At 36.4% G+C, this 17,224-nt stretch overlaps 1 protein-coding gene across 3 annotated transcripts in view; it reads right to left on the reverse strand.

Moving 5' to 3' along the window:
- The window catches only part of bod1l1 (biorientation of chromosomes in cell division 1-like 1), a 28,578-nt gene extending 13,578 nt beyond the window's left edge, over nt 1-15,000 (reverse strand). For all 3 annotated transcript variants that reach the window (XM_082176839.1, XM_082176838.1, XM_082176837.1), the window contains exons 1-9: nt 14,762-15,000; nt 13,979-14,103; nt 13,133-13,344; nt 10,908-11,216; nt 6,790-6,936; nt 6,502-6,659; nt 2,469-2,565; nt 2,198-2,306; nt 886-940 (exon numbers count right to left, since the gene is read on the reverse strand). In XM_082176839.1, coding sequence (XP_082032965.1) covers nt 886-940; nt 2,198-2,306; nt 2,469-2,565; nt 6,502-6,659; nt 6,790-6,936; nt 10,908-11,216; nt 13,133-13,344; nt 13,979-14,103; nt 14,762-14,878 — 1,329 coding nt within the window. In that variant the 5' untranslated portion in view covers nt 14,879-15,000. The remainder of the gene's footprint in view (nt 1-885; nt 941-2,197; nt 2,307-2,468; nt 2,566-6,501; nt 6,660-6,789; nt 6,937-10,907; nt 11,217-13,132; nt 13,345-13,978; nt 14,104-14,761) is intronic.
- Nucleotides 15,001-17,224: the final 2,224 nt, after the last annotated feature.

Genomic DNA, 17,224 nt, shown 5'->3' on the forward strand with positions numbered 1-17,224 from the left:
TGTTGACTTCAATGGGGCATATTTTAAACCTGCTTTTACCCTCTTAACATCCTTGATGTGTCATTACAAGTGCCCAGCCAATGTGAGTGATTCCTTTAGAGTTAACACGGGTGAATCTGACTGCAGTAGATGTGAAAGATATGAAGAAAAATTAAGTTAATTCGGCCAGCGCTCATACCTGTATTTACATCCTGTTTTCGGTTGAAGTCCAAAGTAGTCGATTGTCGAGTTCACGCGCGTGATCATATGCGCGTGAACTTGACAATCGACAGCACTCCAAATTTACAAAAAAATGAGCTCAATGTTAAAATTGACCGGAGTTCTCCTTTAACTTCAAGTTCAAGGACTTTCCAGGTCCAATACCCTCAAATTTTTATTTTTGCATTTATTTTTGGCCATATGACAGATCTGATATTCTATTTGTCGTATTTCTGTTTTGCATAAAACTGAAGAATATTCGGTGCACTTACTGTATTCTAAAATGATTTGATATTAACTTTTGCATGAAACGTTGAGGTTCCACCGTAGTAGTTTCGTGTGCGCGTGAACATCATGGCAACGTACAACACAAAGTACCTCACGCGGAAAACACTTAATGTAACGCGTAAATGCGCGTAACTAGCGTTAGTGTGCATAGGCCACGAAGTGTTGGCGAATTAACACATTAGTGGACCAGAGGGAATAATATGGATTTTTTTCCAGAAAACTTCTACAAAATAAATTCAAGCACTTTCGAGGAGCTGTATCTGTGTGTTTATTTGCAAAAACTTTCCAGAGCCTTGAATTTTTTTTTTCAGATTCACAAACTTTCAAGGATTTCAAGGACACGTGGGAACCCTGATATGATAGACAGAGAGAAAAAGCTGGAGAAGGAGAGAAACTTACATCTTTGTTGACGGAATCCCCCTCAGTGTCACTTTTCTTCCTGTCGTCCTCTTTTCTAAAAGAAAGAGTCAAGTCAAGTCACCTTCATTTATACAGAGCTTTTAACAATATAGATGTTTCACAGCAGCTTTACAGTGATAATAGGAGATTACAGTAACAGAGATTGTTTAGGCTTTTTACAGCAGCTCTAGAATAAAGTTATTGTCCAGATAAAGTTAGTTTTGATTGATTCACTTCCATTGCAAAGATCATTAGTTATTAACTCAGGGGCCGCTAACACGACACCGCTCTCATAGAAAACCATTAATGCGCTCAGACTCATTCACACAACAGCAGTGTTTGGAGCTCGAGAACACAAACGTTGAAACAGGTTCCAAGGTGCAAGCGTTGAAATGAGCTACTTATTTTAGCTACATTCTCAGGCAACAATTGCCATTTTTGTTTAGTTTAAGTTGAACTAGTAAAATAACTAAAACTAAACTACAAATTAATAAAAAAAATTAGTCACACTTTACAATAAGGTCTCATTTGTTAACATAAATATATTAACTAACTAGAACTTACAATGAGCATTACAGCATTTATTAACTTTTGTTAAGGTTAATAAAAAAATGTTCATGTTAGTTCACAGTACACTAACTAATGTTAAGAGATACAACTTTTGATCTTAATGTATTAGTAAATGTTGAGATTAACGTTGACCAAGATTAATAAATGCTGTAGAAGTATTGTTCATTGTTAGTTCATGTCAACTAAGGTAGTAACTAGTGTTGAAGAAACGAAACCTTATTGTAAAGTGTTAGTGACATTAAACAAAACACGGAACAAAATTACTAAAATTTTAATATTAAAATGAAAACAGAAAATATAAAATCTAACTCAAAATATTAACAAAAACTATACTAACATGTGTAAAATCCAAAACAAGGTCCCTATTTGACTCATTTTTTGATTTCTGCAAAAAGTCTGATCGTTGTTTACATGATCAATAATCGTTGCACATCTCTAATAATCGTAATGTGTATTATATGCAGTTAGTGTTCTGTTGTGATGCTTTATATTTAAACAAACCAATAAATGTATCCAACATCTCATCTTTGGGGAATTGAGACGAATTGGAGGTTATCCTGACTTTAAGAGGTTATTCATAATGATTTTTAAGAAAATTCCTTTTAAGAATTTGAATTCTTCTTAAGTTTTGTTGCAAGAACATTTTTAAGGAATGTTTTTGGGAATTCAGAAAGACTTATTCTTAAGTTAGAAAATAATAGGAAAATAAGAATAATTGTATTGTTGGCGAATCCCCACAGACCTGGAGTCTCTCTTTCTCTGAATGCTCAGAGCCACTTTCTTCTCCAGGACCTTCTTCTCTTTCCGAGCCTCTTTGGCCCGCGGTCTCTGATCCGCCAGTCTCTTACGGTCTGCAGGGAGAAAATCTGGTCAGAGATCAGATCATTAATGCAAACCAACACACATACTGTGCAATCTGTATTTTCTATTTACCTACATTAACCCTAAACCTACCCATCTCACTCTCTCTCACACACACACACACACACACACACACACACACACACACACACCCTGTTCCTCATTCTGCGCTGCTCTCAGTCTGCGCTTCTCCTCCATTCGCTCTCGGTTCTGCTGTCGCTTCAGGAGACGCTCCTCTTTTTCTTTGGCCTGCGAAGTCAAAGAAATTTAGGAGTTTAGGATTTTGACAAAGACAACAACGACCAGATGAAAATTGTGCATTATGGTGATAATTAAAACATTTTGTTGATAAAAAATAAAAAAAATAAAAAAAAGATATTAAAAAAGCACTAATAATGTTCATTGAGGGAAAAAAAAAATTCTAAAAAAGACAAATTATTGTTTGAAATAACCAAATCCTAGTCAATAATGTTGAGCTGTGGGAGCGAAAGCTAAACTTTGAACAAAGCGAGTTAATTAACTATAATAATTCTATATGTATGAGATTATTCAGAAATCATAAACCTAAAATAACAAACTTCTGCACAAAACGACAAATGCACAAGTGATATAAAGCACAAATAATTAACAACATTGCTTAATGATTGTCTCATTATCACATCATTATTTCAGGAGTTGAGGTTTTACCATGTTTTTGTTCAGTGTTGATATATGATTAATATATAAACTTTGAATAAAAATGTTCCACTAAACTTAATTTCATTGATTAAAATTATATGTAAAATTGTAAATAAGTAAAACTGAGTAAAATTAATGAAAGAAACATGATGAAATGTTGCCCTAATTTCAAAGTATGTTTTCAAATCAAAAGACCAAAACAATGACTAAAACTGCAAAACTAAAATGTCAATTTTCACCATGTTTTTAGGAATACAATGTTATATAAATCAGGGCAAATAAACAAACCCCTCAGTAAAAACCTTCAGAATATAGATATGAATAAAACTGTAAGTTCTGGTGTATGTAAGTGCTGCTGAAGTGGAGGAAAAAGCCTTTAAAGATATGAATTGTACTTTAAAATCTACAAATTGCAAATAGTGCAATAAAATAAACACTTACATGTGTTTTTCCACTATTCTGATTAATTAATTATTCAGGTGAAGTATTACAGATTAATATTACTCAGAATAATAGTCATCTTTTTTTTTTTAAAAGAAGTAAAAAGAAAACGGACTATGTGGCTGATTTTAGTCATTTCTGTTTATCAGTGAAATGTATTTTATATTTCACCAATTGGTTAACTAATTAATTTTGATATTATAATGGTAAATAGTGTTATCAAAATGCGGTGTCATCAATTTATCTAAATTCATAAAATATTTCTAACGCTATATTCGTTGTGAGAACAAATGAATAAAAAAGCCATACAATTAACAAAAAACTATTTAAAACATTTAAGGCAAGACACACCAGGTAAATAGGATAAAAAACTAACTAACATACATCATCATACTTCCCCAGTTAATTGATTACATTAAGATTTGTAAAAAAAAAAAAAAAAAAAAAAATTTTTTATTAAATGTTTTCTGATATGCTGTTTAAATATGCAAATGAGTCATTATTTGAACATTGGATAAACCCAGATTAAAATTTCTTGATTGATTTTGTTGACATATTAGTTTTTTACAGAAGGGATTTTGGATTTCTCTTTTTAATCACCCCATAAATCAGAAAATACTGTCAAGAGCAGAAACAAATAATTTTCCACCATGTTTTAGGTATAAAAAGTTCTATAAATCAGTGTGAATGATATATGAACAAACCCCTCAGGAAAAACCTTCAGATTATAGATAGGAATGAAACTGTAAGTTTTGGTATATATAAGTTCTGCTGAAGTGGAGAAAAAAACTTTTAAAGATATGTATTATAATTGAAATCTACAGACGCAAATAGATAAAGTGCAATAATAGAGACACTTAAAAGTGTATTTTGGATATTTTCCACTAATATAAAGAAAACATGTTATGGAAGCAAAATAGCGCAATATGTACCAGTGTGTGAAAAAACAGAGGATTTGCCTTAAGATTAATACAAGAGAAAATCAGTTAAACATCTGTGTTCTGCTTTACAAACAGTTTATACAGTAATTAGTTCTGCTGGTATTTCATCAGTTGTTTTGGGTTCAAGAAGCTCATCGATACTCAGTATCAGTGTTATTTTAGTATTATTAAGATTAGGGCTGTACTGTCCCAGTCGATTAGTCGATTAATTGGTCGATACGTTCTGGTTCGACCAAAATTCTGATTGGTCGATTTTTTGCCGCGTTTATTTCATCAGTTTTGCCGCGCTGAGGCGCGCTCATTTCATCAGGTGGAAAGCACTAACTGCTAATGGGGGTGTTTTCAGAGGACCCTTGTTTCACTGTAACAGTCTGTCTTCAGAACACCCCCCTTGTTTTCACCTTTTTTGGATTAGCCCAACCCAAGAGAGAGCGATTACTATAGAAGGTTTGATACTGAATATTATTTATTTAATTGTGAGAGCGTTTAATTGTCAGTCCTCTTCTAACATGTCAACAACAAAGAAATCGACAGTGTGGCAGCATTTTGTTAAAACTGATAACAGGAAAAAGGTCGAATGCAAAGTTTGCAAGCAACAGTTTTCCACAGCTCGACGACAAACATGACATATCATCTAAAAGTGGTAAGCTCACTTGTCTGCGTTAGCTTGCCCTGTCTGTTTTGAGTAGGCTATATGAACATATCAGAATTTGCATATTTCAATGTTTTAGTGTGATAACCTAACTTTTTTATTTTTTATTTGGAGCCTAGTGCGCAATTGCGCTGTGCTGTTGGTTGTGTTAGTTTTGAGCCTAGGATGCCTTTTTTTTTCAGTTATGCACTTTATTTAGTTTCTGCTCTTGATCTGGTTTGTTTAATAAATATTCTTTTTTTATTAAAGTGGACGTGCCTTTTGTGTTTAAGAGTAAAAGCTTTAAGTTAATAGTCTATTCGTGTCTCAGCTGTCTCAGCTGAGCTCATGTTCAGCCTCGCTCGGTGCGAGGACATGCACGGTGAAATTATAGTGTCTGACAGACAGTTCTAACTTATTATAACATATGACAAAAATAATTGTCTAAATTATGTTGCATATTCCTCAACAGTTCTTGTGATGATATCACTAGATGACAACATAGTACTATTTTCGGAAATCATAAGCTATGATATTGCGCAGGTGCACGTGATGCAACGCTGTCAGAGCCGACAGACTCGTGTGTCAGACTCATTTCAGTGCAAAATAATTAGGTCAAAAACTATTTAATATACTGCAAATAGCCTACTAGTTTTTATGTTTATTTATAATTCATTTAGGCGGACAACAAGACTACCAAGTACTGCACACAGTGCGCATCTAATTAATTTAACGTTTTTTTTTTCTAGCGTCATTTTTAGTCGAAAATTTCTGGACTTCAGTCGACCAAGATTTTCTTTGGTTGAGTACAGCCCTAATTAAGATACTATTATAGCGTTCATTATTATTTTGAATCAGTTTTTTTTATACTTTCTGATTTCATTTTAATTTTAGTTAAACTTTTAGTAATTTTACCCTGTTTTTTTTTACCCGCCTAACCCTGTTTTTTAAAAATAGTTTCCATTCATTTTTATTTTAGTTTGTCATTTTCAGGTTTCCTACACATTTTCCCCATGGAAAATTCCATACTTAAATGTCCAAATCTCTTGAATTTTCAGACCACATTTAACACCATTGTTTCATTCAGCATTATTTTCAGCATTATATTTGGTATAAAGTACAAGTCATCTGTGACTATTTTCATTTTCTTTTCTTTTTTCCATTGGATTTGTCAAAGTGATAACACACACTTTTATATTTCAGAAAACTGAATAGGAACAATAGTTTGGAAGCACAAATATTTTTCCATACTCTCGTTTTCTCTTTTCCATACTTATCCAGACATGGAAATTACTCAAATCAAAATTCATACTTTTACAAACTGCGTAGGAACCCTGAATTTCAGTCCAATCAAGTTAAACTAAATGAAAATAAGAAATCTTGCCTTGGTAACTAGCTGAAACTAGCTGAAACTAGCTGATAAGTTTACGTTCTTTTATTTTAATAAAGAATGTTTTCCGTGACCTGTGTTAGCCTTGTTCAGTGTGTTCTCACCACAGAGCGCCTGCGCTGCTCCACCGTCACCTCGTCATCAGAGTCGCTGTAATATCGCGAGTACAGGAACGGTTTGTGTACGTATCCCTGTCTCACACCGCGAGGCTTCTTCTCCCTGCTGCCCTCAGAGTCCTCACCCGTCTTCTGCCCTGCCTCGTCTACACACACACACACACACACACACACACACACACACACATTAACTATTTATTTAAGTCCACTTAAAAGAAATGATTTATAGGGATATACATTCTATAGATGCACACACACACACACACACACACTCACCCTCAGAGCTGATCTCTCCCTCCTCAGTGGACTCACACAGAGGCTCGTCTTCTTCACTGTCGATGAACGAGGACAGATCGCTGGTGTGAACCGAACTCACGCTGATGTCACTGAGACCCTCCAGATCTGAGTCCTCCAGCGAGTACTCTGGCGAAACACACACACACACACACACACACACACACACACGCACACACACGCACACACACGCACACACACGCACACACACACGCACGCACACACACACACACGCACACACACACGCACGCACGCACACACACACGCACGCACGCACGCACGCACACACACACACACACACACACACACACACACACACACACACACACACACACACACACACACACACACACACACACACACACACACACACACACACACACTGCAGGTGAGAAGCTTGGAATCATTATTTTGTGCTAATTTTTCTGCTCATCAAGGCTGCATTTACTTGATCAAAAATACAGTAAATATTGTGAAATATTATTATAATGTAAATCATCTGTTTTCTATGTGAATATCTAGTAAAGTGTAATTTATTCCTGTGATCAAAGCTGAATGTTCAGCATCATTACTCCAGTCTTCAGTGTCACATAGTGGTGCAACGGATCATCATTGATCCGTGATCCGTTCGGATCAATATCTTCGGTTCGGCACACACGTGATCCGCGGATTGATTTATGAAAAAAAAAAGTTGTGCGCATGTTCAGTCCACACACAGCGTGGTCATAGCGAGCGGAGGAACGGAGGAGCTTGAACGCCCCGCTTCATTTAAATCCCCTGTATGGGAGCATTTTGGCTTCCCTGTCAAATATAATGATGAAGGAAAATTGGTTAGTGGATAAAACCGTGACGGTGTGTAGGCACTGTGGAAACTAGGAATCTGTAGCCCCGCCTTAGCTTTGAACACGCGTCTATTTCGCTTCAAATGCTCGCTTTATCATTATACGCGCGCGGCGCGTCTTTATTCGCTTTGGACGCGCGAATGGATTCAAACTGTTCAAGCATAGAACTAGACGCAAATTTGACGCTCTATTCGCGTTTGGTGTGAACGCAGCAAAATGAACAGGCTGCGTTGTCAAGATTGCAATGCTGGATTGTGTGTGTGTGTGTGTCAGAGAGAGAGAGAGAGAGGCACGGGCGCGATCGAACAGTGGAAACATAAAAACATACTCCGTCATTTTGTAGCCTACAGGACATCATTAAAACTGCAAAAAGTGTTTAGCCTAATTATATTTGTGTAAAACACAAAATCGTGCTTTTGTCAAACTTTAAACTTGTCAAACTGTAACCTACAACTGACACCCAACCAAAATCACACACACACTGTTTAAAAGCAAATATTATCTCATCTTTTGGACATTCATCATATTGCATTGGTTTTCATTTCTTGTCCTAAAACAGAGCACTAATCGAACACTAATACTAATAGAAAATCAAATGTGTTTTTAATGGTAGTATTATTTTATACAGAAATAAATTATTTATAATTCAGATGAGAATAAAGTTAAAGTTAATTAAAATTTTAAGGAAACAAATATATTGATCTGAAATATAGCAAATTAATTTTAAATTCATTCAGGTACAATTACCAAACATATCTCAAGGCCTTTTGAATAAAGGGTGGCAGTCTTTCATTATCAACTGTTGTTGTGCTGTATTCAAGAATAAAATAAAAATATCGGATTGATATCGGTATCGGCAACTAGCCAAAGCTGCGGCATCGGTATCATATCGGAAGTGAAAAAGTGGTATCGGGACATCCCTATGGCCACGCATTTGAAGCGACATCACCCCGGTGTTTCACTGACATGAGTGAAAACGAAGGCTGCTCAACGTTTCACAATCAGACCGGGCTAAAGCCATCACAAACGCTATCAGTGTGTTTATAGGTGCAGACATGAGGCCATATTCGGTTGTGCAAAACGAGGGCTTTAAACACATGCTGAAAGTGCTTGAGCCACGTTACGACATCCCGTTGCTGTTGATTTTATATATTTTTATTTAATAATTTAAAAGTGTTAATAAACAAAAAGACAAAACTTATAAGTATAAATAACTTATAACATAAAAGGCTTATGTTTATTTGTATTGTCTTTTTTTTTTTTGCTGATCCGAAAAATGATCCGATCCGTGACTCTGATCCGAGAAACGATCCGAACCGTGAGTTTTTTGATCCGTTGCACCCCTAGTGTCACATGATCCTTCACAAATCACTCTAATATGATGATTTGATGATCAAGAAACATTTATGATGTTAAAAACAGTTCATATTTTTGTGGAAACCGTGATGCATTTTACTTTTCAGGATTCTTTAATGATAGAAAGATCAAAAGAACAGCATTTATTTGACATAGAATGTTTTGCAACATTATAAAAGTCTTTAATGTCACTTTTGATCAGTTTAATGCGTCATCAGACTGTGGAAACCCTCATACACTACTACTCAAAAATGTTCTCATCAAGAACCAGTAGGGACATTTATAATGTTACAAAAGATTATATTTCAGATAAATGCTGTTCTTTTGAACTTTCTATTCATCAAAGAATCCAGAAAAATTAAATGCATCACGGTTTCCACAAAAATATATCATTTTTCGTGAACCGTAGGACATATGAACGAACACATAAAAGTATTAATACATGAACCTTAGGAAATGATACCATAAATTGATAAACAAGTGTATCAGTGGCTGCGTTCACATGACACCAGATTAATCTGTCATAAATCAGACTGAAAAGCCTTCATGTAAAACACCTTAATCAATCCAACTGAGATCGATCCCAATGACATTTCTATTGGATTGAAAGGAGTGATTTATTCCTTTTTAGCTCATTATCTCCAAATTATGACCAGAAATGGATAAATATTAAGTCTGCTGTTTAAAACAAATAAAGAACTAATGAGAATAGTTATAATGCGCAGACATCAGGAAACTCTGTATACTCGTGCAGTGTGTGCATGTCAGACTATATTCCAGTGTGAAGCTTGTGACATATAAACACACACATCAGCCGATCACATGTTCAGCGCTCATGCAAACACTGCATTTAGAAATTGGCACATTTTATATCTTGTTTCCAAGCATAAATTTGTTCATTTTTCAACAACACTGTTCTTCTCCAGTGAATGTATCTTGATTTAAAGGGATAGTTCACTTTGAAATTAAATGTTGGTATGTTTTAGCTTACCTCAAGGGCATCCAAGATGTAGGTGTCTTTTTTTCCGCAGTAGTTTCAATTTTGATATTTTTAGGTCAAACCGTTCTTGTCTGTCAGTCATATAATGCAGGTCTATGGTCATTATCTCAAAACACAAGCACAGAGTCCAAATTAAACAATTCCCCATCGTAAGTACACATTGATGGCCTAAGACACGAAACGAGCGGTTTGTGTGAGAAAACGAACAGTATTTATATAGTTTTTACCTTTTATACACAGCCATGTCCAAGTGATCTGATCTGACGTGTACGCAGACTGGTGCATAGATATATACACACTAGATGTCGCCTTGTCTACGGAAGTTCATTGGAACGAATGTCTTTAAGGCGACATCTAGTGTATATATCTATGCACCAGTCTGCGTACACGTCAGATCAGATCACTTGGACATGGCTGTGTATAAGAGGTAAAAACTATATAAATACTGTTCGTTTTCTCACACAAACCGCTCGTTTCGTGTCTTAGGCCATCAATGTGTACTTACGATGGGGAATTGTTTAATTTGGACGACGGGGAATTGTTTTAATTTGGACTCTGTGCATGCTGTTTGAGACAGTGACCATAGACCTGCATTATATGACTGACAGACAAGAACGGTTTGACCTAAAAATATCAAAATTGAAACTACTGCGGAAAAAAAGACACCTACATCTTGGATGCCCTTGAGGTAAGCTAAAACATACCAAAAATTTATTTCAAAGTGAACTATCCCTTTAAGAATGTTTGGATATTATGGTGTGTTCACACCAAAAGCAATGAACTTTGCATGAACTTTGTATGTAATCTACTCGCGCTAATAATTAAACTGGCGTTAGGTGTGAACACAGCATTAGCGCTGCACACTGGGACAGAAGCCCTGAGAGTCAGTGGTGTGGTCCTACCTTCTCTCAGCCGCTCTCTGGTCTTCTGTTTCACACTGCAGGGTTTCAGTGGGTCCAGTTCCTGGTTCTCCTCTCTCAGCTTCCCTGAGGATTTACTGCTCTCCTCCTCCTCCTCCTCCTTCACCTGTTCTTCTGCTTCTCCTCCATCGTTCCCAGACTCCTCCTTCTCATCCTCCTCCTTCATCTGTTCGCGCTCCTCCTCCTCCTCTTCCTCAGGGAGGCTGATGTCCATCATGTCGTTCTCTGTGGGATCGTGGATCGGGTCTGAAACACTGGTCTGGATCTGAACATCAGCGCTGGAACTCGCAGCTGGAGAACAACACCACAGATCAGAGAAACTGAGGACAACTGTCTCAAACATCTGCTGCTTTATTACGTATTCCTTTTGTTGTCCTTTATTTAAAGGTGCAGTGTGTAAGTTTTAGCGCATCTAGTGGTGAGGTTGTGAATTGCACTCAACAGAAGTTACGTTGGCCGACAGGAAGTGATGTCATCGTCTGAGACAGCAGAGAGTAGCCAGTTAATCAATGAGGTTTCTTTACAAAGATAAATTAGTTTTTTTTATTCGCTTTGGTACTATTTGCACAAGTAAGGTGTTCATTTTCAAAACTCTTAGTACAAAAACCCACACTGATCACACTTGTAACACAGCGAGTCATTCTTTCAAAACCTGATCTCATGCTTTCAGTCAGTTATACACTTCTCAGTCCACATAACCACTGTTTCAAACACAAGATTATTGTAATATGTAATGAGAACATTTGGTTTAATCACAGAAACACAACAGTATGATCTTCTTTCAATTTAGTACTTTTAACAATTAGTTCATTCAACAGCAAATAATGCAAGAGACATGTTTCAAATCACAGTTGTTGCTGAAATAACTACAGTAATACAGGCTATGCCACATTAGACAATACACGTGCATAACCGAACTTATGTCATTTAATCCATAATGTTTGTAATAGTATATATCCAGTGTGTTATCAGAAGCTGTGATGAAGTACAGCCATGAGGTTCTGTGCTAGAACAGAGTTTGCTGGAAATGAATACAGTAAATGATTTTAACTATTTGACTGATATACAGTAGTGGACCTTTACAGATGAAGGCTGAGGTACAGTAATGTAACATCCATGTCTCTACCATGTTTACAGTATCACATGGCACACATACTGTAATGTAAAATACTGTATTTGATGCCGTCTGTCTCCCTTCTACTGATGCATCTCTGATCAATCTGATGTTTTACAGTCATTGACTGTTTCCTCTTATACTCTATCCTGCTTTACAGTATTTGCACAAATGGCATTAAACCATTAAGATCATTTGGATTAAATCAGACAAATGTATTACACTGAACAAGAAGAGATGCAGATCAAAGGTTTGATAGTAAGAGCTTTATGAAAGGCAGTGACTGTGAATGAAACACTTATTTTGTGTTGTGAAAAGGATACTGTGTGAGTTTGTGTGTATTGTACTTACACAATTGAAAACATGATGAAATGTTTGAAAAAAGTGCACTTTTGATGATCTGTTGTGATATTAGCACTAAGAGTTTTGAAAATGTACACCTAACTTGTGAAAATAGTACCAAAGCGAATAAAAACAACTAAGAAATTAGGTTTACTTAATTATTCACTAAAACAATGTTATTGCGAATATTATTGTCACTTGTTCATCATTGTGTCAGTGTTTTATCCGCTGACTTTAACAGAAGCTTCTTATCATGAAGAACAACATAGTGACGAAACACGTTTGTCCGCTCAGGGCCACCGTAGACACATGTGGATGTAAGCGGACCCGCGGTGTGTGTAGAGAGAGATGCCTCATTCTAAGCTAATAAAACGGTTTATTATGTAAGGTCTTTATACACCACTGACAACACAGTTATGAATATAATATTGCATTTCTGTCAACAGACCCTCCTAATATTACACACTGCACCTTTAACTAGGGAATTTAAAACTCACTGAGACTAAGAACATCTTTTACAGAAGTGTGACCGGAAAACCACAAATGTTCTCACAAAATAAAGAACAAAACTGAAAATTATAAGTGTAAAATAAAAAAATTAGACAAAACTTAATATCTTCAGTCCTGTTTCTTCTCCAGTAAATGTGTCTTGATTTAAGAATGTTTAGATGTTTGTGCTGGAAAACGAGACAGAAACACTGAGGAAGAACATCATGTTTTGCAGTGATATAATAATATGTGAGACGCTGACCCGCATCACTTCCCTCATCTGCGGTCAGCGGCTCCGGGTTCTCCACAGGAAGGGGCGGAGCTACAGCAGGAAGTTCGTCCTCCTCCACGTGGCTGTTGGGAGACAGAAACCTCCGGACGATTCGCTCGACCTGCGGACGAAACGTGTGATGGACCTTCGGATCCACGACCTGAGCCACGATCCGGTCCACTCCCTGCTCCAGCATACCAGACCTGACACACACACACACACAGGAGGAGGACGTGTGAGAGAGAGAGAGAGAGAGATGGGAGGACAGACAAACGAATGGACAGACGAACGGACAAAAGGACAAACAGACAAAAGTAAAGAAAGATAAATAGACAAACAGACAGACAGACAAACAAATGGACAAAGATGAACAGACAGACAAATGAACGGACAGACAAAAGTACAGACAGACAGACAGATGAACAGACAAACAAATGAACGGACAGACAAAAGTACAGACAGACAGACAGATGAACAGACAGACAAATGAACGGACAGACAAAAGTACAGACAGACAGACAGATGAACAGACAAACAAAAGGACGGACAGACGGACGGACGGACAGACAAACAAAAGGACGGACAGACGGACGGACGGACAGACAAACAAAAGGACAGAAAGATAAATGGACATACAGAGAAACAGACAAAAAGACGGACAGACGAACAAACAAACAAATGAACAGACAGAAAAACTAATGGACAAACAGATGATAGGACAGACAGACAGACAGAAAGTCAGACAAACAAACGGACAGAGATAGACACACACACACACACACACACACACACACACACACACACACACACACACACACACACACACACAGTACGTACTGTAGGACCAGTTGTCTGATGCTGTTCCTCAGCTGGTTCTTGTTGAGCTGTGGACTCCAGGTGTGATTGGCCAGATGATTGGACACGAAGTTATCGACTCGCTGTCGCAAGTGTAGATACGCCGGCTGAGGAGAACAACACCACAGATTATTAACTATTACCTTCTTTATCAAACATCACAGAGTAAACTATAATCTTCTTTATCAAACATAACCTTCTTTATCCAGTAAAAGTCTCTCATAATAACTGTACAGTCCTCCTTCAGCTCGAGCTCCAGAGTCTTTCTGCTGTCAAATATGGCCTCTGAGTTTATCAACGTGAGAACAACTTTGATATTGTTAATATTTCAGCTGGACTGAAGCAGGTTTAGTTCATTATCCAGACATCATTTATCACAAAAATCATGAGTATCAAATATGATCATCAGGCTTTTGAAGAGGGTTTATTTGTTCATCTGTCAATCATCATTGTATTGCATTATTTGTTTTAAAACTACAGAGCTTTGATCATAAAACTGAGCATTTAAATATCATCTTACTAAGACATATTATTGGCAGATATATTGATATTATTGATCGATACTGATTTAACATTAACCCGTGAGCTGCCAAACTGAGCGGTTCATCACAGGACTCTCGTGATCGATTATCAATAAATATATGATTAGTTCTGTGACGGTAACATCAGAGACTAGGCACTTCATATAATACCATGCTATTACTGTGGTTCCTGAGGTAAACTCATGGTAAAGTCGTGTTGTTGTGAAGTAAATGAGTGTTTTGCCTTTGTATCCACGTCCGCCAGGCAGTCTCTGCGGAACTGGTCGAACAGGCCCTCCGTCTTCAGGTGATTGACGATCATCGACACCAGCTGCGGGTCTCCGGGGTGAAGAGCCGCCATCGCTACACACTCGGAACCGACACCAGCAGAACTCGGTCCAGCAGAACCTCCGAAAACAGCAGAACCGTGGATGCGCGCTACTGAGGGAGCGACGACCCGGAAGTTTATACCGCACACAGGAAACAGGAGAAGGAGAAAAAACTAAACAAGCGCGGACCTTCAGCGCCATCTAGAGGACACACTGCGAGTTTGATCCTTTACAGCGGCGGAGTACAACTGACTGTAAAAGTAAAATACACATATTTAATTAATTAATTAAATTAAAATACATTGATTAAAATATGTTATTTAAATAATCATAAATAAAACATGTTATTTAAAAAATAAACGTATAATACTTATATACTTTTATTTAAATAAATAATAAATTAATGCATTTGATTAAAATAATACATTATTTAAATTTTTTTTGGTTTGAATAATAATTAAACTAATTCAACGCGATTCAAATGAAATAATACATTTATAAAAAGGACATTTTATTTAAATAAATAATAATGAATAAAGATATTTGATTTACATAATTTGATTTAAAAGTATTTGATTAAAATGATTAAAATAAATATATATTTTTATTGAAATATGTAATAAATGAATACATTTGATTACAATAAAATTGATTTATATATATAAAATAAAGAATTGATAACACTAAACCAAAATAATAAATTAATAAATTGATTAAAATTAAATTTGATTTGAAAAATAATGAATACAGGTATTTGATTAAAATAATTGTATCAATTATTTAGCAGATGCTTTTATCCAAAGTGACTTACAAATGAGGAGAGTTAAAGAAGCAGTTACACTACAGTAGGACTACAGTACTGACAGTAGGACAACAATCAGCAAGTGTTAGTATTAACGGATCAAGTGTTCAGCAGTTTCTGGAAGATGGCCACGGACTCATCAGCTCGGGTTGGGTTGGGCAGGTCATTCCAGCTGCTGGATATGAATGTTATTATGAATATGATATTAATCTATAGTCACTCTAGTTCACAATCTGACAAAATGAAAACTGCACAGAGATCAGAGTGTGTCCGTTAAGATGTTTTCATGTAACGCATGTGTAACCATAGACTAACTAACTAAATAAATAAATAAATATAATTGTAATCAAATGTATTACATTTATTATTTAATCAAATAAAAGTATGTACTTATTTTAATCTTTTTTTTTTTTTTATAACTCTTTGTTTATTGTTATTTAAATCAAACCATGTAACGCAGTGTAATATAGTGATGTAATGAAAAAGATGTGGCAGCGGTGGGATTCGAACCCACGCCCCCGAAGAGACTGGAGCCTTAATCCAGCGCCTTAGACCGCTCGGCCACGCTACCGCTGAAACAGCACTCGACCCTGACCCCTTTCGGCTAGTGCAATCACTACACTCCACTGCAAACAAAAATTCGAGATGATAGGCGAAATTATGTGTCAGTGCTTCTGCGTTCTTTCGCAAATGTTTTGTGTTCTTTAGTTCAAAACTAAAGAACTAATACATATATTTTGTTTGATTTCATTTGATTCGTAACAACCCCTATAATGTCATAGTATTCTAATTGCTTTTATTTATTATTGATTATTAATCTATTCATTTTAACAAGCACAAAAAAGTAGTTTATATTTATATTTCTTTGTTGTTATATTTTTAAGTTATAAAATGCTTTATGCAAGACAGTCCAGGGCCACTTTTTAGTCCCAGTCCCCTCTTACCCCCATTATATACATGTATATCATATAGCAATTCCATCAGAAAACAGGCACTGAGAGCAATGGACAACACCACGTGTAGAATCAGGGTAAGATCTTGTGTTAAACTGACTTATTTTGCTTTCTGCAAAGAAGATCTTTGGTGCACATTCTTTTAGGAAAATAGGAAATATCAGTTTACCTTTCCAAACATTCTTTTTGCCATTAATTGTAATAATCCAGTGAGATTTGTGTATGCACAAGGAGTCTGACAGCAGCCGGTATGATCTGATCTCACCATCATCGAGTCCGTCTGTGATTACATGAAGAAACAGAAGAAACTGAGACAGACTAAATCCAGAAGAACTGCGGGAACGTCTCCGAGACGCTTGAAGAAACCTTCCTGCAAAGCTACAGGACTGTGGAAAGTACTGACATTCAATTTATTTATAATTTATTTATGATTTAACTTTTATTAACTAATTCAAATCAATGGTGTAACGACCCTTTGCGTTTAAAACGGCTTTTGTCCAGGTACACTTGCACATAGTTTTCCAGGGAGCTTTGCAGGAAGGTTTCTTCAAGCGTCTCGGAGACGTTCCCGCAGTTCTTCTGTGTCAAGTTTCATATGAAAGTCCACACCCTCCACTAGTTTG

The sequence above is a fragment of the Leuciscus leuciscus genome, assembly GCF_965113295.1.
Source record: "Leuciscus leuciscus genome assembly, chromosome: 8".
Lineage (NCBI taxonomy): Eukaryota > Metazoa > Chordata > Actinopteri > Cypriniformes > Leuciscidae > Leuciscus > Leuciscus leuciscus.